At 46.7% G+C, this 27,316-nt stretch overlaps 1 protein-coding gene across 2 annotated transcripts in view; it reads left to right on the plus strand.

Moving 5' to 3' along the window:
* The window catches only part of GIPC2 (GIPC PDZ domain containing family member 2), a 71,691-nt gene that overhangs the window by 16,014 nt on the left and 28,361 nt on the right, over positions 1–27,316 (plus strand). For both annotated transcript variants that reach the window (XM_030206689.1, XM_030206690.1), the window contains exons 2-3: positions 4,690–4,875; positions 9,129–9,309. In XM_030206689.1, the coding sequence (XP_030062549.1) occupies positions 4,690–4,875; positions 9,129–9,309 (367 nt within the window). The remainder of the gene's footprint in view (positions 1–4,689; positions 4,876–9,128; positions 9,310–27,316) is intronic.

Consider the following 27,316-nt stretch of genomic DNA (forward strand, 5'->3'; position numbering starts at 1 on the left):
CGCTACCGGGCCCAGAACTAACCTTAAAGCCTCCTTTCACGTCGCAGCAAGCAGCAGCAGGGCAGACCTCTCCTCCTTCCTTCTGTACTACTACTACTACTATTTAGCATTTCTATAGCGCTACAAGGCATACGCAGCACTGCACAAACATAGAAGAAAGACAGTCCCTGCTCAAAGAGCTTACAATCTAATAGACAAAAAAATAAATAAAGTAATCAAATCAATTAATGTGAACGGGAAGGAAGAGAGGAGGGTAGGTGGAGGCGAGTGGTTACAAGTGGTTACGAGTCAAAAGCAATGTTAAAGAGGTGGGCTTTCAGTCTAGATTTAAAGGTGGCAAAGGATGGGGCAAGACGTAGGGGCTCAGGAAGTTTATTCCAGGCGTAGGGTGCAGCGAGACAGAAGGCGCGAAGTCTGGAGTTGGCAGTAGTGGAGAAGGGAACAGATAAGAAGGATTTATCCATGGAGCGGAGTGCACGGGAAGGGGTGTAGGGAAGGACGAGTGTGGAGAGATACTGGGGAGCAGCAGAATGAGTACATTTATAGGTTCGTAGAAGAAGTTTGAACAGGATGCGAAAACGGATAGGGAGCCAGTGAAGGGTCTTGAGGAGAGGGGTAGTATGAGTAAAGCGACCCTGGCGGAAGATGAGACGGGCAGCAGAGTTTTGAACCGACTGGAGAGGGGAGAGGTGACTAAGTGGGAGGCCAGCAAAAAGCAGATTGCAGTAGTCTAAACGAGAGGTGACAAGGGTGTGGATGAGGGTTTTGGTAGAGTCAGGCGAGGGCGGGACACGGAAGGAAGGAGTGGCCTGCCCTGCTGCTGCGACGTGAAAGGAGGCTTTAAGGTTAGTTTCCGGGAGCGAGGAGGGAGGGCGGACCACACTGCGGTGGCGCTGCATGTCATCGAAAATGGCTACGCGTATCAGTGCTGACACGTGTGTCATAGGTTCGCCATCAGGGACCTATAATGTTCTATTACATATTGTGTTGACATTGTAAATAGTATACCATGCCATTCTTTGTATTGTTTTTGAATATTTTTACTGCTGTAATTGTCTATTGCTCATGCTTGATCTATTCTTACTGTACACCGCCTCGAGTGAATTCCTTCAAAAAGGCGGTAAATAAATCCTAATAAGTAAATATACCTTTTTAATAAAGGACAGGCACTTTCAATTTTTCTCCTCCCAACAGCATCCTAGCTTAAGCATTCAGTACCATATGCAATTTTTTTTCTCAACTAAACCAATAAACCCATATGCAGAATGTTACAGGATAATCTTGGATGCTCAGTATTAATTCCTGAACCATTGTAGCCATTACTTTCTCGTGCAAATCCAGTTTCAACTGGTGAATAGTTTTCAATTTCCAAAAAGCAGTTTTGGTTACATGAGTAATTTGTTCTTGATTTATACCATCCTTTCATTAATTAACGCCAAAGGATCTAATGGATTATTCCCAAGGGACAACCATCTGCACTATATGAGATATGGGTTTCCAGCTATCTACATTACAACTCACTTAACCCAGTAATTGCAGTGATATTTTTTTAGCTGGGCGCCATGTACCAGTATTCCTCTCTACAGCATCCTAGAATTTCTGGACCCTATGTGCAGCTGCTAGGTGAGGTGTTGTTATAAGATGATTGATATTCCCTTTAAGCACTGTGTTTGGTTATAGGGGGTTTGTAGCAGGGGCGTAGCTACGGGTGGGCCTGGGTGGGCCCAGGCCCACCCAATCATGGCTGAGGCCCACCCAGTTCTGCCTGATCCTCCAATCAATTCTGTCTTAGGCTTAAGGAAATTGCCAGGGCTGCAGCCTCATTGGCTCTGCTCACAGCCACACATGCAGTCGGCACACAGCAAAAAAAAAAAAACAGGAGCTCTCCGCCTGCCTTGCCTTACCCCCGTTCCCCGCAGCATGCAGACCAGTGTTACAAGGAAATTTCTGCCGCCAGTGTTGCAGCTCGGCTGGAGGAGATGTGCTGGAGCCGGCTCCAGATCTGTTTGTTATTTTTTAAAGAATTTTGGGAGCCGGTTGTTAAACTTTAACAACTGGCTCCCAACATTTGGGCTGGGGTGGCTCAGGTCCCTTCCTGGCAGCGTCAGCTCCAGCTGCCCTGTGGTGGGGACGTCTCACTCCGAATCCGACCCTCAAAGCAAAACAAAAAACAGCATGAAACCATGTGCGGGGCTGTAGCCCTGCACACACTGCTGCAGGCTCCCTTCCTCCTCCCTCTCCAAAACGGGAAGTTAAATCCTGAGGGGAGGGAGGAGGAAGTTAGCCGCAGGCAGCAGCGTGTGCAGGGCTACGGCCCCGCACATGGTTTCATATTGTTTTTTGTTTTGCCTGCCACAAGCAAGATTGTAGCTCAAGGTTCTTGCTTCAGCCTTCAGGCCAGGGAAGTACCAGCCCGGGACTGGGACTCGGAAGCCAGCAACAGTGAATGCAGGGCTGCAGCTCAAAGAGGTTAGATATGTTAAGCGCGCACCCTGCTTTCAAAAGGGAAGAGGTTCCAAGTTATTCCAGAAATGGCCTGGGGCTATATTTTGTGTAGGCTGGGTCTGTTGTCAACCTCGGGTTTTGAAAAAGCATGCGTGAGTATTTGATTACGGAACTCTTTTTTATAACCTGTATAGAAACATTCTTTGATAAATATCCCGGGGCTATTGCACTGCTAGTTACGATAGAGTACTGTTTGTTTTCATGCAGCTTTCAGAAGCTTGCCTGCCATGACTGCTTTGTGTGTTTCATCACTTGGGATATACCTCCTGCTGATTCCTCAGAGGTTTGTCTCTTTCCCCTACCCGGCACAGCCATGGTCCCAAACAAAGCAAACAGTCGTTTGAGCTGCTGCTCCATGTTGTCGTTCTTTAATGTTGGTAGCATGTTTATTTAATCTCACTTATATGTTCAAACATGCCAGCTTTTCATAGGTAGAGTAGTAAATTGTTATAAATCGTAATTAGTGTGTCATTTGGAGGAGGGGCTGGTTATAGGGACACTCTAGCAGGTATTGTATTCATGTAGAGATTTCTTTCCTCCTGGAAAGAGCCACTAAAACAGATATCATATTATCATAAATGTATTACAAATATCTGTTTTTCTATTAAGTATATATGTGGTTTATATTGATGCAGGGCAGCTGTTGGGCAGACTACTTAGAAATCCATCATACCTATATACATAGTGCCCACCCATATTAGCTCCAGGCCCACCCAAAATGTCAGGTCTGGCTACGCCACTGGTTTATAGTCTCTTACTCAGTTTTATTACCATATTTCAAAATGACACTGGCCTCACGCCTGTTGTCACAGTGTTAGAATATGGCACTGGAGTAGCTGAATGGCTTTCCACCCTCAGATAGATAAGAGCAGAGGGTTCCCAAACCTGGTCCTGGAGGCATCCCAGCCAGTCAGGTTTCAGGATATCCACAATGAATATGTAATCCGTTGGGTTGGTCGTGAGCCCTTGGGCCCTGGCCGAGGCCAGCAGGGCGCCGACCCAGGCCAAGGGGAGACCGACCCACCACCGCACACCCCAGCTACACAATACCCCCTAAGCTACCCCTCCCCACAGTCCCTCAGGAAGAATGGAAATAGGCATACAGGCGGGCCTCGCGGCCGAACCGGAACCCACGCACACAGAGCCACTCGTGCGAGCCTCACGGCTGAACTGGAACCCAATCACACACAAAGCCTTTGCCTCAAGCCCACTGTAGACAGAGGCACACAGAACACAAAGGGTTAAGCTTGTAGAGCCAGCAGAGAGAGAGTGCCATAAATCAACAAACAATCAGAGAGAACGCTTCCCCTCCCGAGAGGGAGCGGGGGCCCATCCAACAAACACACTGGCAGAGGCAGGAATACAATACACACAGTACACAAAGGGTTAAACTCACTGAGCCAGCAGGCCCCCTGGAGGCTGAGCAATGCCCAGCCCCCACTAAACAAACGAGCAGCTGACCCTGATTACAGAGCTAGGCACACACACACAGCAGCAGCAGCTAACCCAGAGGGAAGGAAAAGAATCCTCTAATACAACACAGATCCCTGTCAGAACCTAGAGCACGTTCTGAGAGAAAACTATCAGGCTTTCCTGTTACCATCAAGTAAGTAACGCAAAAGCAGAGAAACTCTTCAGCTGCAGGCTAAAGTACTATCCCCTGACGTCAGCACAACCCCTGGCAGCCAATCAGAAGAGACGTCCCCTCCTCCCCCTCAGCAAACAGGCAGAATCATAACAGAATATTCATGAGAGAGAGATTTACATGTACTGCCTTCACTGAATGCAAATCTCTCTCATGAATATTCATTGTGGATATTCTGAAAACCTGACTGGCTGGGGTGCCTCCAGGCCTGGGTTTGGGAACCACTGGGTAAGAGGTGGGTGGAAGTGTCATGGAATAAGTTTGATGGAGAGAGAGAGAGGGTTCTGGGGTCTTTTTTGTGTGTGGAAGTGTTTTAATTTTTTAATGAACAAAATTTGGTTTCTTATGTTTCATTAAAAAAAAAAGACAAAACAAAAGCAAAAGGAGATAGGGAATTTCCTGTTTTGTTTCCAAATTAAGCACACCCCTGTTTGCTATAGTATATTTATAGTGTGAAATTCAGATTCTGCATGGTGTTTTTTTTTTACTTTACTTTTGAAGTCTGAACGGAGCAACATTTTTCTTTTTTCCCCCCACAGATTTTGTTTTGTACTTTAAATACACACAAAGTTGATATGGACAAACTCTTAGGAGGACAAATTGGTCTTGAAGATTTCATTTTTGCCCATGTGAAGGGTACAAGAAAGGAAGTAAATGTTTTGAAGTCTGAGGATTCACTTGGGCTTACCATTACTGACAATGGAGCTGGTTATGCTTTTATAAAGGTAAGTTTTAGCTACTCTACTAAAATGGTTTTAAGAAAAGGGAAGGTAGATGTGGTGGAATATTTTAGTTGATAGGCTAAAAATACTTGTGCCTGTAGAGCTTAGTCAAACCATTATTTCCCAGTGACCAAACTATCATGTATTGTCCAAAAGGTGAAATTGATGGTTGTGACATTCTCTTGGAAGGTTTAATATTAATGATACTGAAGTCTGTGTTTTTAATGTGTATGGGGATCTTCCCAGGATGCCAATATTACATTTAAAAACTAAGAACAGAAAGTTCAGGAATAGTGAGATGCATTTAGCCACTTCCCTCAGATTCTAAATGGTGCAACATAAGTTGCACTGGCGGATATAGTCGTATTCTGTATTTGCACAAACAACTTAGCAAGCCAATCAGCGCTGATAATTGCCAATTAATAAGCAATTGACACTAATTGGCAATAATTAGAACTTATGTGCACAGCTGACTAAGGGTATTCTACAACGTGATGCATGTAAATTCTAAGTCGCATAGTTGAAAAGGGGGCATGGGAATGGAATGGGCAGGTCATAGGCGTTTCTAAAATCTATTTGTCGTTACAGAATACAAAGACATTTTTCTTTGAAGTCCATCAGAAGTGCATCCAAATCTCAAGGGGGCGTATCAGTGGCTTGTTCAGGGCGGGACTTGGGTGTTCCTGAGACTTAGATGTTTTGCAGCCATAATGGAAGAAAACAAAAACGTCCAGGACTAAAACTAAGACGTTTTGAGCTAGACCTGTTTTTATAACGAATAAGGCACAAAAAGGCGCCCTAAATAAACAGATGACCACTGGAGGGAATCAGGGATGACCTCCCCTTATTCCCCCAGTGGTCACTAACCTCCTCCCACCCCCCAAGAAGGTGATGAAAAACATTACTTGCCAGCCTCAGATGTTATACTCAGGTCCATTAGAAAAGCATGTAGGTCCCTGGAGTAGTCTACTGGTGGGTGCAGTGCACTGCAGACAGGTGGACCCAGGCTTCTACCTCCCTCTACCTGTTACACTTGTGGAGGAAACTGTGAGCCCTCCAAAACTCACCAGAAACCTACTGTACTCACATATAGGTACCCTCTTAACCCGTAAGGGCTATGGTAGTGGTGTACAGTTGGGGGTAGTGGGTTTTGGGGGGGCTCAGCAGACAAGATAAAGGAGCAATGGTGAGATGTGTACCTGGTAGGTAACTCTAAACATGGGCTATCGTCTCAGTAACATAGTTTCTTTTCTGTGCACCTCTCCATCCAGCTTCATACTTGATCCCTTGCAATATATTTCAAAAGGTTGTACAGTTTCTTAGCTATCATTGAGGCAATATTCAGCATGCGGCAGTCAGCAGTTTTAAAGCCACTGACAACCGTGGGCTGGATTAGATCTTGTGTTTCAATAATTTTTATTAGAGATCACAACAAACATATCTAAATAGTGCTTAACTTCCTCTCTATCTAGTGTTATAATTAACATATCTTCACTAGCAAGCACATTGGTGGTATATAAGGATCCACTTATCTGTCCAGCAACTTTTTACATTTTCATCCCCCTCCCTCCCTTCTTCCCCCCCCCTCCCTTATGTATTAGATCTTATTAGAAACATAGAACATGAAAGCAGATAAGGGCCAAATGGCCTATCCAGTGTGCCCATTCTCAGCAGGGGTGTAGCCAGACCTCGCCGGGAGGGGGGGCCAGAGCCTGAGGTGGGGGGCACTGTTTAGCCGCCTCCCCCCGCCGCCGACCCCTCCCCCTGCCTGCCCGCTGCCGCCACTGCCGCCACTTTGGACCCCCCCTGCCGACGACCCTCTTGAACTCCCCTCCCGCCGCCCACCCCACCGCCGCATCAGGTACCTTGTTTGCTGGCGGGGGTCCCCAAACCCCGCTAGCCGAAGAGTCTTCTTCAGCGCCAGGGTTAGTAGACTCCGGTTCCTTCGTTCAACGAAGTTCGTTGTGTGATCAGCTCAGCTGTTTCTGACGCCTTACGTCCTGCACCGTGCATGTAGCCCTGTGCAGGACGTAAGGCGTCAGAAACAGCTGATCACACAACGAACTTCGTTGAACGAAGGCGCCGGAGTCTACTAACTCAGGCGCTGAAGAAGGCTCTTCGGCTGGCGGGGTTGGGGGATCCCCCGCCAGCAAACAAGGTACCTGATGCGGTGGCGGGGCGGATGGGCGGCGATGGTGGGGGAGGGTTGGTGGTGGGAGGGGGGTTCAAGAGGGTCGTCGGCAGGGGGCCAGGGCCCCACGTAGCTACGCCACTGATTCTCAGTAACCACTAACCCCTCCTTTACCTAAGAGATCCCATGTGCCTGTCCCACGCTTTTTTAAATTCTGACATAGTCCTCATCTCCACGACTTCCAACAGGAGGCCATTCCACGCGTCCACCACCCTTTCAGTGAAAGAATATTTCCTTAGATTCCTCTTAAGCCTATTTCCTCTTAACTTCATCGTATGCCCCTCATTCCAGAGTTTTCCTTCATTTGAAAAAGGCTCACCTGTACATTAACACCACTGAGGTTTTTAAACGTCTCTATCATATCCCCTTTCTCCTGCCTCTCTTCCAGCGTATACATGTTGAGGTTCATAAGCCTGTCCTTATATGTTTTTTGACGGAGACTGATTACCAATTTAGTAGCCGCCCTCTGGACTGACTCCATCCTGTTTATATCTTTCCATAGGTGCGGTCCCCAGAATTGCACACAGTACTCCAAATGACAGGCAATGTCCCAGCACTGGCATTGAACATCCTGTATCTAGGTTTTAGGTGGATTTAGACGTTATGTGGGTGCTGGCCAATATTCAGTGCTATTACCCATATACCTAACTGTGGGGGGGGGGGGGGTCTTTTATTAATGCGCGTTCACGTTTTTATAGTGCGCTAAAATTGGGCGCACTTGCTAAACGTTAGAGACACCCATAGGAATGCATTGGCGTCTCTTACGTTTAGCACGCGCCCCAAAAATGTTAGCGCATCTTAGTAAAAGACCCCCTGGGTAAACGTAGGTCTCATTTGTATGTGGTCCTATTTGTCCGGTTAAGTATATAGGCACCGGCATTGAAAATCACCAGTACAGTCCATTCTCACTATTTTCTGGGGTTAGGTTCCTAGAAACCCTGTGAATACCGAAAATGCAAATACGGAACCATTGATCCTATGGGAAAAGGGGGTTAGGTTCCTGTGCGACTCTGTTAGGTAGCAAAAGTGTACAGTGAACACCATAAAACTCATCATTTCATGTAGCATTCTTGTAAAGAACAGCTTACTTATTATGTTGCGCATTTTATACATTTATTTTAAACACTTTTTTTTTTGTAAAAGTACAGTATATACAAGTGTTTGATGTAACAATGCTTATGCACAGCTCTATGAATATCTTCTTCCTCGTGGGAACACACTTTCATTTGCACTACATTATGCATGGCCGCAAATAAAAATGCCTGTGAACAGAGAAAATGGATTACATTTTATTTTCCGTGAATACCGAATGCATGGACAGTGAGAATGCACTGTGCCTTCATTTCTTCCAGCTCTTCCTCACCTCTGTCCCCGGGAGACCACCCTGCTCAATGTGTGGTTCAAGCAGGCAGAAACGTCTCCTGTCCACGTAAACCATGTTTAATATCGACCCCATTGATGTGATCACAAATGTATTAAAAGAAAATGGTGTCTAACATTTATTATTTACCCTACAGTTTACTCGAACATCTGAGAGAATCTATGGTTAGAACAGTGTCACAAGTTTTCTTACACATACGGGATCAGTTTGATTTTTTTTTTTTTAATTGATTCAGAGGCAGTGTTTAACCAAGTTATGATTTCTGTTCACCTTCTCATTGTTGATGACTTATGGAACAAGATAGATTGCCCTCAATTTGTAAGTCTGACACAAACTACAGATTGTTTCACAAGCTTAGAAGAGGCATACCTGCAAAAACCTACTTAGCAAGGGCAGTAACATTATTTTGCCATGGCCATGATTACAATTTGAAAATGATGAGTAGTGTAGATGGAAATATGTAAAATTCCTTACCAAAAGGATGAGTGTGTTTTCTAACAGAAAAACCCCCCACATGCATCAAAGTTCAGTGACTTACCTGTTTCATCTTTAAAAATGGTTGTATTTTCCATAATGTACAACAAGAACTTTTAAAAATTTGCATTTGTAAAACACGTATTGCATTATGCTACCCATAAAAATATGTATTGTAACTGTCGAGAACATTTTTTTTAAATTTGGCAGCGTATTAAAGATGGCAGCATTATTGACAGAGTCAAAACGATCAGTGTGGGCGATCACATAGAAGGCATTAATGGAACAAATGTTGTGGGCTTACGTCACTATGAGGTTGCCAAGATGTTAAAGGAATTGGAGAAGTCACAAACTTTTACCCTCAAATTGATTGAACCTATGAAGATATTTGGTAAGTAATATTCTTAAGCTTTCCATGTGATGTTTGTTAGTTGGAATTTATTAACCAACTTTATGAAGAGATTCATGGTGGTGTACAGCTTGACATAACGCTTACAATTTTGTTAACAGCATAACAATAGTAAAATGGCCATATATAAGCATAAATGCAATCAATGAGGTAAACTTGGAGATGGCAAATTGAATCCTAGTATTAGGATTAAGTTAGGGTCTCATTTTCAAAGCACTTTTTCAAAGCACTTAGACTTACAAAGTTCCTTAACTTTGTAACTATATAACTTTGTAAGTCTAAGTGCTTTGAAAATATTCCTCATAGTATCAGAAATATATACATTTAACAGCATTGTAGAGCAATCATGTAATAGAAATATGATACAATATGAAGACTTCTAATAAAAAAGAAGGTAGCAAGAGCCTTTGATTCATGAATGTACAATCTTTGCTTAAACAGTAATTTTAACTATTTTGTTTTCTTAGGGGGTCTTTTACTAAAAATTAGCTCGAGTTATCTGTGGCATGGCCCATTTTATTCCTATGGGCCTTGCTGCAGATAACTCGAGTTAATCTTTAGTAAAAGACTCCCTTAGTGTTAGCCTTCCCCCACTGGACTGTCTTTTTTTTTTTTTTTTTTTTTTAATATAGGGGTTGGTAATTTCTGTGAATCAGTAATCAGGCTGTGCACCAGTTGTGTGGTTCCCAAAGAAAATTAAAGCTTTACTGTAAGTTTAAACAGTTCACAGCATCTTCCAGGCAGTTACTGGTATGTCCATACAAACTATTTACAGCCACATTCGCATCTACATCTCGGCCTCGATGCAGTAACCATTTCATAAGAATGCTGTGCCAAGCATCAGCACACAGCATTCTAACGCATGTGCTAAAAAACTTACTTACCTTCCTGCTAGACTAGTCCAGGCCTATGGGTTATGTCCAGCAGGACTGGAAGATTCTGATGACATCATTGATATAAGGAGTGGTACAGCCAGGAACATTCCAGTATTTCTCTGCCTGCAGCAGATGGTGCATATGAACTGGAGCAACAGGATTTTTTGTATTTATCTGTATTTGAGCCAAATTCTCCGAGCCTTGTGCCAAGCTGCGTCAGGCCTCATGGGGCCAAACAGCGGGAGTAAGTTTCCCCTCCCCTTCCTTCCCATGGCTCTGAAGGAGAAAAAAAGAAAATTTTGCTATGGAGGCTGGTGCTGTTTCTCCCCTGACAGAGAAAACAGATTTTTGGGGGGAATAAAACAAGTGGGGACAGAACAGCAGGCTAAGGCTGATTGGATTTGCTTATCCTCGCTGAGGCTGGTGGCAGGCCTTTTGTAATTGGACCTTGGATAGCCGATACTGCCTCTTTGGGGATGGGAGAAGGCCACATACCAAAGTGACATGCCAGGAGCTTGTTTGATGCTGGCTGGCCAGCAATGTGGAGCCTACCACAGAAGCATGGTAGTCAGTTCCTTTTGTCCCATGTGAGACAGGAATAGCATTACATTGCATGGGAATGCAGCAGGGAGTGCCCATGTCTGTCCTCAGGGGTTGGAGCACACTCTTGAAGTTTCCATTCCCACCACAGCTCACACAATGTATCCGTGTACCATATTTTGAACACATGGACCAAGATGGGTAGGCTTCCCCTATCGGGGAAGAGGGGATCAGCTGGGGATTTCCCTCTCTGCTGGACTTGGCATCCAATTCCATTTGCCCCATATGTGATGGGGATAGTATTGGGTTGTACGGGGAAGTGCCAGAGGCACGGCTAGTGAGGAGTCATCTCAGCGGTTGGGTCTCGGGCCCCCAGGGGCTTCTAGGCACCAGACAAGACAGCTATGGTCCCCTGAGGGGGTGGGTGTGGCTGGTCTGTCCAGAATTTCCCCATCCTCCTTGTTGGAGGATGTTTGGGTTGGGGGTAGATGAGACATTGCAGAAGGGGTTCCTCTCTAAAGGCTCCACACCAGAGTCTGCTGATGAGGACTCGGTGCCTTTGGTAGTGCACTTGTTTCTGGTTATTGTGATTATGCTACATTGGCCTTGCTGCTTTTGGTATGTGGATTTGATTCAGCTCCTTGTGGGTCCTCTGCTACCCTTGTTGAGAGGGCCAGGATTTGCTTCCAAGATCCAGTTCTTATGGAAGATTCAGATGCTTTCTAGATTATAGCCTGGACTTGAAAGATGGCACCTGAGAAGTAAGGAATTTTTTCTTACTCAGTCATTGCCATGCTGCTAAAGGTGTAGATATTCTCTATATTTCTGGCCTATGTCAGGGTCTGGAAGGTCTCTGAGACCTGGTGCTTTGGCCAGGGGGTATTTCCCTGGCGGGTAGACATTCCAGTCATCTTTTCATTCTTACAAATGGTCTGGATCAGGGATTGGCACTTAATTCACTCAGAAGTCCTAGTGGCAGCACCTACCTGCTCAGAGGCAAAGTTGGTGGGAACCTCTGTTGTGGCCAAACAAAACAGAAGTGTAAGTGTCAGGTTCTCAGGTTCAGAGCCCGCGGGGCCGGGCTCTGGAGCAAACGTGAGCCCTTGGGCTGCTGACGAGGAGCGACAGCAGCAGGCAAAACCCACCAACCAACACTGGGTAAGCACACCGGCAGGGACTGCAGGCACTGCCCAGCGAACCGGAACACCTGGACTGGAATCCCCCGGACTGGAGGACACAGGACTGGAACACTGGATTGCAATCCCCCGGACTGGAACACACACCGGACCGGAACACACTGGACTGGAGCACACCAGACTGGAACACACACCGGACCGGAACACACTGGACTGGAGCACACTGGACTGGTCCCCCGGACTGGAGGACACAGGACTGGAACACGGGACTGGAGCACACTGGGCTGGTCCACACCGCTTCACCTGCACTTAGCTACTAAGCCCCCCAGAAGTTGAGCTCCTAGGTTCGAGTAGCCGACAGGACTTACTGGATACCGGATGACATAGGGACCAGGACTGGAAACAGAAGTGCTCCTAAACCTAAACTGATCTACGTGCTCCCAAGCCCTAAACCAGCAGGAGTGTTCCTAACAGTAAACTGACAAAAGGACTTCCTAAGCCCTATACTAAACAGGAGCTCCTAATCCCTGCTCAAGAAAGGAACTTCCTAAGCCCTAAACTAACAGAGCAGGGAACTAAACACAAAGCTAACACAGGTGCTACTAAGCACCAAGCTACAAGCAGAGCTTTACCCTAATAAGCTAAACACAGAACTAACCAGCTACCTAAGCACTGCTCTAGCAAGCTAGATACAACTAACAAGGTGCTTTCCAAGCACTACTCTGGCAAGCAACCAGAAGAGCTCCTAGCACTAAAAGGGAAGACAGGGGAGCCACAAGGAAAAAGAAGGGAAGCTAACACATAAGCCAAAAGTGATTCTAAATCACCAAACACCAATAGCAAAGACTGCAATGCTCCCAATAGCACAATCCCAGAAGTACTTCTAACAGCAAACTCTGCAGTGTTCCTAACAACACCAAACCCCGAAGTACTTCTATCAACAACAGAGCTTCCAAAGCCCTACACACAGCAATGCTTCCAAAACCAAGAGGGAAAAGCAGGGGGACCAAACACACAAACACCAGTGCACACTGCACCAACACTAACCTGGACCTTAGCAAAAGCAAGCAGGGAAACTAGACACAACGTCAGAAGTGCACACTGCACCACCCTACCTACAGCAAACACCACTGTTGCAAAGGCCCTGAAGGAAAGAACCCACTTCCTTATCAAGGCCCTCCCTGATGATGTCACACTCCCTAGACCTAGGCAAAAGCACACTGACCCAGAGAGGCCCAACCCACACCAATGCAAAACCGTGAAACACTTGAAGCCAGTACACCCAAAGAGAGGTAGAGCAACTCAGGCAACACACAGCTGTAGTAAAGTAAAACAATTAACCCCATGCTGCTGGAAGCTGCCAGCACAGAGAGACAGAGCCAGCTCAGAAAGGACAGAGAAAAGAAACAGAAGCCAGCTAAGAAGCTGACCCCCAGGAAAGAGGTAAGTTTGAGAGGGGTTCAGACCCCAATCATAACAGCACCTCCCCCTCAAGGCTCCCGTGTCCCCACGGGAGCTCCAGGTCTCAAAAGACAATTTAGGTCTCCATGGGTAGCTGTGATGAAATCTCCCAATGGGTTTCACAACATAAATCTGGGCGGCTGGGCAGGACGTGACAAGTACATCTGGAACTAGGAAACCAGAATGGCTTTGGCCACCACGAGGCTCTTTAGAACGGCTGCTAGGCAGGATCAGAGTCCTATTCAACAGGAACCATCTCTTGAAGGAGTCCACAACTTCCTTGACTTCCTGGCACTCCACTGTAGCAGCCAGAACTGGGCTAGAGCCCACACCCATCCTGGAATCTGAAGCCAGACAGGAACTTGAACTGGACTTCAGACTAGACCTTGCCCCTTGGCTGGAGCTGGAACTCAGAAGGAGTTCAACATCTTGGCTGAAATGGGAACTCGGAGTAGACTCAGCATCTTGCCTGAGACTGCAACCTGGTTCGGCCTCAGCATCTTGGCCGGAACTGCCACTCAATTCTGACTCAGCCTCTTGGCTGGACTCGGTACTCAGCGTAGACTCAGCATCTCGGCTGGCACTGGAACTCGCTCCGGACTCAGCATCTTGGCCGGAACTGCAACTTGACCCGGACTCAGCCTCTTGACCGGGACTGCAACTTGACCCGGACTCAGCATCTTGCCTGGGACTGGAACTCCAACTTGACCCGGACTCAGCATCTTGACCGGGACGGCAACTCTCACCGGACTCAGCATCTTGGCCGGGACTGTAACTTGACCCAGACTCAGCATCTTGCCTGGGACTGGAACTCCAACTTGACCCGGACTCAGCATCTTGGTCGGGACTGCAACTTGACCCGGACTCAGCATGTTGCCTGGAACTGGAACTCCCACTTGACCCGGACTCAGCATCTTGCCAGGGACTGGAACTCCAACTTGACCCGGACTCAGCATCTTGGCCGGGACTGCAACTGGACCCGGACTCAGCATCTTGCCTGGGACTGGAACTCCAACTTGACCCGGACTCAGCATCTTGACCGGGACGGCAACTCTCACCGGACTCAGCATCTTGGCCGGGACTGTAACTTGACCCAGACTCAGCATCTTGCCTGGAACTGGAACTCCAACTTGACCCGGACTCAGCATCTTGGCCGGGACTGCAACTTGACCCGGACTCAGCATGTTGCCTGGAACTGGAACTCCCACTTGACCCGGACTCAGCATCTTGCCAGGGACTGGAACTCCAACTTGACCCGGACTCAGCATCTTGGCCGGGACGGCAACTCTCACCGGACTCAGCATCTTGGCCGGGACTGTAACTTGACCCGGACTCTGCATCTTGCCCGGGACTGTAACTCAATTCTGATTCGGCATCTCGGCTGAACTCTGCACTCGGTGCAGACTCAGCACTCATTGTGGACTCATTGTCTCGGCTGGACTCTGTACTTGGTGCAGACTCAGCACTCATCGTGGACTCATTGTCTCGGCTGGACTCTGTACTTGGTGCAGACTCAGCACTCATCGTGGACTCATTGTCTCGGCTGGACTCTGTACTCAGTGCAGACCCAGCATCTTGACTGGAACTGCAACTCGATCCAGACTCAGCATCTTGACTGGAACTGCAACTCGATCCAGCCTCAGCATCTTGACTGGAACTACAACTTGATCCAGACTCAGCATCTTGACTGGAACTACAACTCGATCCAGACTCAGCATCTTGACTGTCAATGCTGCAACTCACTCCAGACTCAGCATCTTGACTGGAACTACAACTCGATCCAGACTCATCATCTTGACTGCCAATGCTGCAACTCACTCCAGACACAGCATCTTGACTGGAACTACAACTCAATCCAGACTCAGCATCTTGACTGGAACCGCAACTCGATCCAGACTCAGCATCTTGGCTGTCACTGCTGCAACTCGCTCCGGACTCAGCATCTGGGCTGGAACTCAAAACAGACTCAGGCACTGGGCTGGAACTCAGTGTGGACTCAGAAGCTTGGCAGACAAAGCCCTTCAGGCTGGACTCAGAAGTTTGTCGGGAAAAATCAGGAAGCCACCTTCTTTCAGCTTGGGCTTCAGGAGTATCCCGTAGGGTTGGCTCCGAGAGGAGTTGGAAGCGGTAAAAGAACAGCTTGGTAGAGGGATCAATAGCAGAAACTGGGTTTTCTTCGAACCCAAGCCAGGAGACACGCCTTCTTTCCGCTGCCGCTTCAGGAGTATTCTTCAGGGCTGGATCAGACAAAAGGGCAACCCGGTAATCCTGGAGTGTCAGAAACGGATCCAGATCAAAATGGGGTTGGAACTGGGATCCAAACTGGTACTAGGAGGCTTGGTTTGAAGCACCACTTGAACTGGACGCAGAGACTTGGCTTGAAGCACTGCTTGGACTGGAATCGGAGACTCAGTCAGAAGCATCCCTCGGACTGGACTCAGAGGCTTGAGTGGAAGCGCCACCTGAACTGGGATAGAAGGCTCAGTTCGAAGCACCCTCTGGACTGGACTCGGAGGCTTGGTCAGAAGCATCCCTCGGACTGGACTCTGAAGCTTGGCTGGATGCGCTGCTCGGACTGGATTCAGAGGCGTGGCTGGGCGCACTGCTTGACCTGGATTCAGAGGTTTGTCTGGGCGCGCTGCTTGAACGGGACTGGACCCCTGCTGGGCCCAGAGCATGGAATTCCCAAGACGTCTCCTCTCAGCGACAGCTTCAGGAGTATCCCACAAAGCTGGATTCAAGACAAGGCTGCGGCGATACTCTGAGAGCGTGATAAAAGGGTCCATATCTGAAACTGGGTTTTCAGCAATTCCAAGCCACCGGACACGTTTTCTCTCAGCTGCCGCTTCAGGGGTCTTCTTCAAAACAGAATGAGACAACAGTTTATTCCGATACTGACGAAGAGTCATAGAAGGATCAAGAACAACGAAGGAGCTGGACCCCAGCTGGGTCAGCTGGGCGGGGGTTCTTGCCGGGCTCATGGCCTTTGCAATCTGTCAGGTTCTCAGGTTCAGAGCCCGCGGGGCCGGGCTCTGGAGCAAACGTGAGCCCTTGGGCTGCTGACGAGGAGCGACAGCAGCAGGCAAAACCCACCAACCAACACTGGGTAAGCACACCGGCAGGGACTGCAGGCACTGCCCAGCGAACCGGAACACCTGGACTGGAATCCCCCGGACTGGAGGACACTGGACTGCAATCCCCCAGACTGGAACACACACCGGACCGGAACACACTGGACTGGAGCACACCAGACTGGAACACACACCGGACCGGAACACACTGGACTGGAGCACACTGGACTGGTCCCCCGGACTGGAGGACACAGGACTGGAACACGGGACTGGAGCACACTGGGCTGGTCCACACCGCTTCACCTGCACTTAGCTACTAAGCCCCCCAGAAGTTGAGCTCCTAGGTTCGAGTAGCCGACAGGACTTACTGGATATACCGGATGACATAGGGACCAGGACTGGAAACAGAAGTGCTCCTAAACCTAAACTGATCTACGTGCTCCCAAGCCCTAAACCAGCAGGAGTGTTCCTAACAGAAAACTGACAAAAGGACTTCCTAAGCCCTATACTAAACAGGAGCTCCTAATCCCTGCTCAAGAAAGGAACTTCCTAAGCCCTAAACTAACAGAGCAGGGAACTAAACACAAAGCTAACACAGGTGCTACTAAGCACCAAGCTACAAGCAGAGCTTTACCCTAATAAGCTAAACACAGAACTAACCAGCTACCTAAGCACTGCTCTAGCAAGCTAGATACAACTAACAAGGTGCTTTCCAAGCACTACTCTGGCAAGCAACCAGAAGAGCTCCTAGCACTAAAAGGGAAGACAGGGGAGCCACAAGGAAAAAGAAGGGAAGCTAACACATAAGCCAAAAGTGATTCTAAATCACCAAACACCAACAGCAAAGACTGCAATGCTCCCAATAGCACAATCCCAGAAGTACTTCTAACAGCAAACTCTGCAGTGTTCCTAACAACACCAAACCCCGAAGTACTTCTATCAACAACAGAGCTTCCAAAGCCCTACACACAGCAATGCTTCCAAAACCAAGAGGGAAAAGCAGGGGGACCAAACACACAAACACCAGTGCACACTGCACTAACACTAACCTGGACCTTAGCAAAAGCAAGCAGGGAAACTAGACACAACGTCAGAAGTGCACACTGCACCACCCTACCTACAGCAAACACCACTGTTGCAAAGGCCCTGAAGGAAAGAACCCACTTCCTTATCAAGGCCCTCCCTGATGATGTCACACTCCCTAGACCTAGGCAAAAGCACACTGACCCAGAGAGGCCCAACCCACACCAATGCAAAACCGTGAAACACTTGAAGCCAGTACACCCAAAGAGAGGTAGAGCAACTCAGGCAACACACAGCTGTAGTAAAGTAAAACAATTAACCCCATGCTGCTGGAAGCTGCCAGCTCAGAAAGGACAGAGAAAAGAAACAGAAGCCAGCTAAGAAGCTGACCCCCAGGAAAGAGGTAAGTTTGAGAGGGGTTCAGACCCCAATCATAACAGCAAGTCACCAAAATGCAAATGTTTAAGACTATAAATAAAAGTCAATAGGCTAAAAATAATCCCCCTGATATTCGGCTATTTAATTGGTCAGAATGGCTGCTGACCAGTTAAATAGCGCTTAACCGGCTATCTGCTTATATTCAGCAAGGGATAACCGGTTATCCCCTGCTTAATATCCCTGATTAGCGGCTAGCAGATAGCCGGTTATATTGGCCAATATAATCGGCTATCTGCCAATTTTTAAACTCGGTTTCGCGGCCAAATGTCTAGTATATCTGTTGCCAGTTTAAAGATAACCAGCTGAGTTTGACTAAAGATAACCAGATAAAACTAAACCGGTTAGTCAATGCCGGTCACAGGAAATGGCCCAGCATTGAATACCTGAGCTTAACACCGACCGCGGGAGTTAGCTGATCTAACTCCCATGGTCCTGAATATCGGCCCCAATGTCTGTAAGATTCATTCATCCATATTAGGTTAAACCTCAATGCATAGGTTTGTTGGTTGTTGATTTTCTTATTGTTTGCTGTACTGCTTTTGCTGCTGTAATGAGTGCTTTTCTGTTCATTACATTTTACAAACAAATGTTGAAAAAAAACCTCAGTGCATAAGGAGAGCGAGAGAGTAAATAAGACGGATGAAAACGGTGACACTGCACAATATAATATAAATATTGATATATATTAATACATGCTAATAAATATGCATAAAGATGATAAAAACCATAATTGTGTTGTGTCAATGTGCTGATAGTATGGATGTTGTATTGATAAAGGCTTGTTGTACTTTCCTAACTACTGTATGTCTGTAGTGCGGACAATGCCTCTTTATTATTAAACTGTTGCAGTTTTATACCATTTTATATTTTTACCCGCTGGAGCAGTTTCTTGTTTCTACGTGGATGATGTTCTGCTTTTGAAGTTTTAAGAATGACGTCAACTATCAATGTCAATGTTTTTTTTCCTTCTGAACGCCACGGGAAAGGTTTCCCCATTTTTTCCACATTGACCATTGTTGGATGAGCAAGTTGCTGTTTTACTGGCTATTTTTAGCTGCAGCATTTTATCATTGAGATAATAGAGGCTTTTCTTCATTACAATGCGCTTGCGGCATAGACATCGGGTTGATAGATGCCTGTTATGTTTTTTTCTAACAAGTTTGCAGTCGCAGTACAGACAGTGTCTCTTTGCTATTAGACTGTGGGATTTTATACATTTTAATTTGTTGTGGAATTCTTCTGTTCCTTCAATATCGGGGTGTTTCATGTACACTATTGCATGTGTTTCTGTGACATGTTTATATCATCAAGTGGTCTGTTATCTGGCTGCTTTAGGTTCTCCTCCTATCTCTCCCACCGCACCTTCAGGGTTCACTCTCATGGATCTTCCTCCACCCCATCCCCCTATCTGTTGGTGTTCCCCAGGGATCGGTCCTTGGACCCCTTCTCTTCTCAATCTACACCTCTTCCCTGGGCGCCCTGATCTCATCTCATGGTTTCCAGTATCATCTCTATGCTGATGACACCCAGCTATATCTCTCCACACCAGACATCAGCGCAGAGACCCAGGCAAAGGTATCAGCCTGCCTATCCGACATTGCTGCCTGGATGTCCAACCGCCACCTGAAACTGAACATGTCCAAGACCGAGCTCATCGTCTTTCCACCAAAACCCACGTCTCCTCTTCCTCCACTTTCTATCTCAGTTGATAACACCCTCATCCTCCCCGTGTCATCTGCCCGCAACCTCGGAGTCATCTTTGACTCCTCCCTATCCTTCTCTGCACATATCCAGCAGACTGCCAAGACCTGCCGCTTCTTCCTCTTTAATATCAGCAAAATTCGCCCTTTCCTCTCTGAACACACCACCCGAACTCTCGTCCATGCTCTCATTACCTCTCGCCTTGACTACTGCAACTTACTCCTCACTGGCCTCCCACTTAGCCATCTATCCCCCCTTCAATCTGTTCAGAACTCTGTGGCATTCTCATATTCCGCCAAAACCGATTTACTCATATCACCCCTCTCCTCAGGTCACTTCACTGGCTTCCAATCAGATACCGCATTCATTTCAAGCTTCTCCTTCTTACCTACAAATGCATTCAGTCTGCTGCCCCTCACTACCTCTCCTCCCTCATCTCCCCCTATGTTCCCGCCCGTAACCTCCGTTCACAGGACAAATCCCTCCTCTCTGTACCCTTCTCCAACACTGCCAACTCCAGGCTCCGCTCATTCTGCTTTGCCTCACCCTATGCTTGGAACAACCTTCCTGAGCCCTTACGCCAAGCCCCCCTCCCTGCCCATCTTCAAGTCTTTGTTTAAAACCCGCCTCGTCAATGCTGCATTCGGCACCTAACTCTTACCATTCACTAAATCCAGACTGCCCCAATTTGACCACCCCTATCGGACTGTCCGTTCACTTGTCTATTAAATTGTAAGCTCCTTGAGCAGGGACCGTCCCTCTATGTTAAATTGTACATAAGTACATAAGTACATAAGTAGTGCCATACTGGGAAAGACCAAAGGTCCATCTAGCCCAGCATCCTGTCACCGACAGTGGCCAATCCAGGTCAAGGGCACCTGGCACGCTCCCCAAACGTAAAAACATTCCAGACAAGTTATACCTAAAAATGCGGAATTTTTCCAAGTCCATTTAATAGCGGTCTATGGACTTGTCCTTTAGGAATCTATCTAACCCCTTTTTAAACTCCGTCAAGCTAACCGCCCGTACCACGTTCTCCGGCAACGAATTCCAGAGTCTAATTACACGTTGGGTGAAGAAAAATTTTCTCCGATTCGTTTTAAATTTACCACACTGTAGCTTCAACTCATGCCCTCTAGTCCTAGTATTTTTGGATAGCGTGAACAGTCGCTTCACATCCACCCGATCCATTCCACTCATTATTTTATACACTTCTATCATATCTCCCCTCAGCCGTCTCTTCTCCAAGCTGAAAAGCCCTAGCCTTCTCAGCCTCTCTTCATAGGAAAGTCGTCCCATCCCCACTATCATTTTCGTCGCCCTTCGCTGTACCTTTTCCAATTCTACTATATCTTTTTTGAGATACGGAGACCAGTACTGAACACAATACTCCAGGTGCGGTCGCACCATGGAGCGATACAATGGCATTATAACATCCGCACACCTGGACTCCATACCCTTCCTAATAACACCCAACATTCTATTCGCTTTCCTAGCCGCAGCAGCACACTGAGCAGAAGGTTTCAGCGTATCATCGACGACGACACCCAGATCCCTTTCTTGATCCGTAACTCTTAACGCGGAACCTTGCAAGACGTAGCTATAATTCGGGTTCCTCTTACCCACATGCATCACTTTGCACTTGTCAACATTGAACTTCATCTGCCACTTGCACGCCCATTCTCCCAGTCTCGCAAGGTCCTCCTGTAATCGTTCACATTCCTCCTGCGACTTGACGACCCTGAATAATTTTGTGTCATCGGCGAATTTAATTACCTCACTAGTTATTCCCATCTCTAGGTCATTTATAAATACATTAAAAAGCAACGGACCCAGCACAGACCCCTGCGGGACCCCACTAACTACCTTCCTCCACTGAGAATACTGGCCACGCAATCCTACTCTCTGCTTCCTATCTTTCAACCAGTTCTTAATCCATAATAATACAGCGCTGCGTAACCCTAGTAGCGCTTTAGAAATGTTAAGTAGTAGTAGTATGTTGTTGCCTGTAGTTAAATATTCTTTATGAGAACCTTTTTACTGTGGCTAATATGCACAATCTTTATTACTGCCGTACTGTTACAATGTTACAATCGGGTTCTCTTGTGTAGCTATGGGGCTCATTTTCAAAAGAGAAAAACAAAAAAAGTGGCACAAATCTGCATTTGGACATTTTTCTCACAAAAACATCCAAATAGGTATTTTCAAAACCAATTTTTAGATATTGTTCTATGAAGTCCGTCAGAAGTGTGTTCAAATCTCAAGGGGGCTTGTCAGGGGCGTGTTTAGGGCAGGATCTGGGCGTTCCTAACATTTGGACATTTTTCAGCCAAAATAGAACAAAACAAAACTGTCCAGGACTAAAACTAAGACATTTTGAGCTAGACCTGTTTTTATAACTAATAAGGCACAAAAAGGTGCCCTAATAACCAGATGACCACTGGAGGAATTAGGGATGACCTCCCCTTACTCCCCACCCCCCTAATAATTACATAAGTACATAAGTATTGCCATACTGGGAAAGACCAAAGGTCCATCAAGCCCAGCATCCTGTTTCCAACAGTGGCCAATCCAGGTCACAAATACCTGGCAAGATCCCAAAAAAGTACAAAACATTTTATACTGCTTATCCCAGAAATAGTGGATTTTCCCCTAGTCCATTTAATAATGGTCTATGGACTTTTCCTTTAGGAAGCTGTCCAAACCTTTTTTAAACTCCGCTAAGCTAACCACCTTTACCACATTCTCTGGCAACGAATTCCAGAGTTTAGTTACACGTTGAGTGAAGAAATATTTTCTACGCTTCGTTTTAAGTTTACTACATTGTAGCTTCAACACATGCCCCCTAGTCCTAGTATTTTTGGAAAGTGTAAACAGACGCTTCACATCTACCCATTCAACTCCACTCATTATTTTATAGACCTCTATCCTATCTCCCCTCAGCTGCCTTTTCTCCAAGCTGAAGAGCCCTAGCCGCTTTAGCCTTTCCTCATAGGGAATTCGTCCCATCCCCTTTATCATTTTCGTCGCCCTTCTCTGCACCTTTTCTAATTCCACTGTATCTTTTTTGAGATGCGGCGACCAGAATTGAACACAATATTCGAGGTGCAGTCGCACCATGGAGCGATACAAAGGCGTTATAACATCCTCATTTTTGTTTTCCATTCCTTTCCTAATAATACCTAATATTCTATTTGTTTCTTAGCCGCAGCAGCACACTGAGAAGAAGGTTTCAACATATCATCAACGACGACACTTAGATCCCTTTCTTGGTCCGTGACTCCTAACATGGAACCTTGCAAGACATAGCTATAATTTGGGTTCCTCTTTCCCACATGCATCACTTTGCACTTGCTCACATTAAACGTCATCTGCCATTTAGACGCCCAGTCTCGTAAGGTACACTTGTCATTTTTTGCAATCCTCTTGCGATTTAACAACTTTTAATAATTTTGTGTCATCAGCAAATTTAATTACCTCACTAGCTACTCCCCATCTCTAGGCCATTTAGAAATATGTTAAAATGTGAATAAAACACTACTTACAAACCTCATTGCCAGCCTCAGATGTAATACTCGGGTTCATTAGAGCAGCATGCAGGTCCCTGTAGTAGTCTAGTGGTGAGTGCAATGCACGGCAGACATTTGGACCTAGGCCCATACCTCCCCCTACCTGTTACATGTGTGGTGGAAACTGTGAGCCCTCAAAATCCACTGTACCCACATATAGATGCCCTCTTCAACTATAAGGGCTATTCTAATGGTGTACAGTTGGGGGTAGTGGGATTTTGGAGGGCCCAGCAGACAAGATAAGGGAGCAGTGGTGAGATGTGTACCTGGGAGCATTTATTTGAAGTCCACTGCAGTGCCTTCTAGGGTGCTCCATTGCTCTCCTGGGATGTCTGTGTGTGTCGCCAGTCTACTAAGAATGCTGGCTCCTCCTACATCCAAATGGCTTGATTTTGTGTGATTTCACTTTTTTTTTTTTTTTTTTCAAAAATAGACCAAAAAGATAAATGCATAGAGCACAAAAACATCTAGCAAATAGCCATTAGATATATAAGATTGTCCTTTATCCAGTTGAAACCTCCTTTTATTCATATGCGCTACGCATATGTCAGGTTCTCAGGTTCAGAGCCCGCGGGCCGGGCTCTGGAGCAAACGTGAGCCCTTGGGCTGCTGATGAGGAGTGACAGCAGCAGGCAAAACCCACCAACCGACGCTGGGCAAGCACACCGGCAGGGACTGCAGGCACCGCCCAGCGAGCCGGAATCCCCCGGACTGGAGGACACAGGATGGAACACTGGACTGGAGCACTGGACTGGAATCCCCCGGACTGGAGGACACAGGACTGGGACACAGGACTGGAACACTCCGGACCAGAACACACTTGACTGGAGCACACCGGACCGGAACACACTGGACTGGAGCACACTGGACTGGTCTGTACAGCTTCACCTGCACTTAGCCATTGCCCCCCAAGGGTTGAGCCCCTGGGTTCAAATGGCCGGCAGGACTTACCGGATGACACAGGGACCAGGACTAGAACAAGCTGGAAACAGCAGTACTCCTAAATCCTAAACTGACATAAGTGCTCCCAAGCCCTAACCAACAGAAGAACTCCAAACAGAAGCCAACAAAAGTGTTCCTAACAATAAACCAACAAAAGGACTTCCTAAGCCCTATACTAACAGAAGTGCTACCGATAGCACCACTAGGAAAAGCAGGGGAGCCACAGGGAAAGAGCAGGGAACCTAAACACATAAACTAGCACAGGTGCTCCTAAGCACCAAGCACAACAGCTCTACAACCCTAAACTAACTACGGTGCTCCTAAGCACCAAACTACCAGCAGAGCTCCTAGCACTAAAAGGGAAGACAGGGGAGCCAAAAGGGAAAAAACAGGGACGCTAAACACAGAAGACAGCAGTGCTTCCAAAGCACTAAACACAACAGAGCTTCCAAAGCCCCAAACACAGAAGTGCTTCTAAAGCCCCAAACACAGATGTGCTTCTAAAGCACCAATCACAGAAGTGCTTCCAAAGCACCAAAAGGGAAAGCAGGGAAGCTAACCCAGATCAAAAGTGCATACTGCAGTACCACTAACCTGGACCTAAAGCAAACGACTAAGCAAACGTTGCAAAGGCCCTGAAGGGAAGAACACCACTTCCTTATCAAGGCCCTGCCTGATGATGTCAACACTACCAGACACAGGCCGGCAGCATACTGAAACAGAGCTAGAGCTAACTCAGGCTTAACCCCCACAGCTGCAGAATAGTAAAGCAATTAGACTCATGCTGGGAGCAGCCAGCTCACAGACACAGAGCCAGCTCTAGCAACACAGAAAGAAGAAACAGAAATCCAGCACAGAAGCTGACCACCAGAATAAGGTAAGTCTGGGAGAGGTCACGGCCACAATCGTAACAGTATATAGGCAAAGTGTTTAAGTTTTAGCCACGCTTTTTGGTCATGTGGTGGGGCATTTTTGAAAGGGACATCCAAATTGCGATTTGGACGTCCTTGCAAAACTGTGAAATCCAGGGGTGGGGAAACCTGTATTTTTGAAACAAAATGGACGTCCATTTTTCGTTTTGAAAATACTGTCAGAGACATCAAAATCCTCAAATTTGGACATCCCTAGACATGGACGTTTCTGAGTTTCGACGATTTTCGAAACCAAAGACATCTATGTCAAAAACGCCCTAATGCAAGCCATTTGGGCGTGGGAGGAGCCAGCATTTATAGTGCACTGGTCCCCCTGACATCCAAGGACAGCAATCGGGCACCCTAGGGGGCACTGCAGTGGACTTCATAAAATGCTCCCAGGAACATAGTGCCCTTACCTTGTGTGCTGAGCCCCCCAAACTCCCCCCCCCAAACCCACTACCCACAACTGTACACCACTATCATAGCCCTTACAGGCTATGTACCCTATATGGGTACAGTGGGTTTTGGAGGGCTCGCTGTTTCCTTCACAAATGTAACAGGTAGGGAGGGTATGGGCCTGGGTTCGCCTGTCTGAAGTGCACTTCAGTACCCACTAAAACTGCTCCTGGGACCTGCATGCGCTGTCATGGACCTGAGTATGACATCTGAGGCTGGCACGACATATTTTTAAAGATGTTTTTTGAGGGTGGGAGGGGGTTACTGGGAGGGGGTTAGTGACCACTGGGGGAGTAATGGGAGGTCATTCCCAATTCTCTCCGGTGGTTATGTGGTCATTTCGGGCACCTTTTTATGCCTTATTTGTAAGAAAAACAGGTCCGGGTGAAAACGTCCAAGTGTTAGTCAGGGACGTACTTGTTTTTTTCGATTACGGGTCAAAGACATCCAAGTGTTAGGCTCGCCCAAGTCCCGCCTTCGCTACGCCTCCAACACTCCCCTTGAACTTTGGACGTCCTTGTGATGGACTGCAGTTGGAGACGTCCAAAATCGGGTTTCGATTATACCGATTTGGACGTCTCTGAGAGAAGGATGTCCATTTTCCGATTTATGTCAAAAGATGGACGTCCTTCTCTTTCGAAAATGAGCCCAATAATATCATTTCTGATACACTGTTTTACTGTTTTACTTTTTCATTTTATTTGTTTGATTATGTATTAGTTCATATTAACATTTATATATATTGACACAGCCACTGGAAATACTCTTGTATGAGGAAAGAATAAAGAGGTTAGGGCTCTTCAGCTTGAAAAAGAAATAGATGAGGGGAGATATAATTGAGGTCTACAAAATCCTGAGTGGTGTAAAACGAATAGAAGTAAATCGATTTTTTACTCGTTGCAAAATTACGAAGACTAGGGGACACTCGAGGAAGTTACATGGAAATAGGAGGAAATATTTTTTCACTCAACGAATAGTTAAGCTCTGGAACTCTTTGCAGGAGGATGTGATAATGGCAGTTATTGTATCTGGGTTTAAAAATGGTTTGGACAAATTCCTGGAGGAAAAGTCCATAGCCTGCTATTGAGACAGACATGGGGAAGCAACTTCTTGCCCCTGGATTTGTAATATGTAATGTTGCCACAATTTGGGTTTCTGCCAGGTACTTATGACCTGGCTTGGCCACTGTTTGTAAAACAGGATACTGGGCTAGATGGACCATTGGTCTGACCCAGTATGGCTACTCTTATGTTCTTAGTTCACATACATAGAATAGTAACTCGCAACGCATTGATGCTATGCACATGCCCAGAACCACGTGCACTGTGGACACACCTCCACAGTGTTCCATGGCGGCTTTTTGTAGGGTTTCACTGCAACTTTCACTCCCCGGGAGCTTAATTGTTTTTTATTCATGTATGAAAGCCATGTGTAAAACCCCATGTATGAAAGCCGTGCGGGTGCCGTGGATATGCCTCCACAACGTGCTACAGCCTTTTTTTTTGTTCCAAGAAAACTTCCCAAGAAAACTTCTTCAACACATACATGCAAACACGACAGCAGACTGTTCCGCCGAGAAACCACTGTGATGCTATGACAATGCCTGACCTCCTGTAAAAATGTCCTCGTAAAAGGTAGGGGCTACATTCTGTTCATCGTTCAGAATGCAAATTTAAATAGTAATCAGCTAGTTGTAATAAATTTGCCTATGATTATGTTAGATGTGCTAACTAGTTAGCAGAGGAGCACCCACTCTCTGCTCATGACATGCCCCCTCAAAATAAAAATAGGAAATAGGCAGGACACAAGTGGAGAATGGATGTGGATAACATACTGCAGTTAGCACGGGGTAGATACCACGCG

The sequence above is a fragment of the Microcaecilia unicolor genome, chromosome 6 (assembly GCF_901765095.1).
Source record: "Microcaecilia unicolor chromosome 6, aMicUni1.1, whole genome shotgun sequence".
NCBI lineage: Eukaryota > Metazoa > Chordata > Amphibia > Gymnophiona > Siphonopidae > Microcaecilia > Microcaecilia unicolor.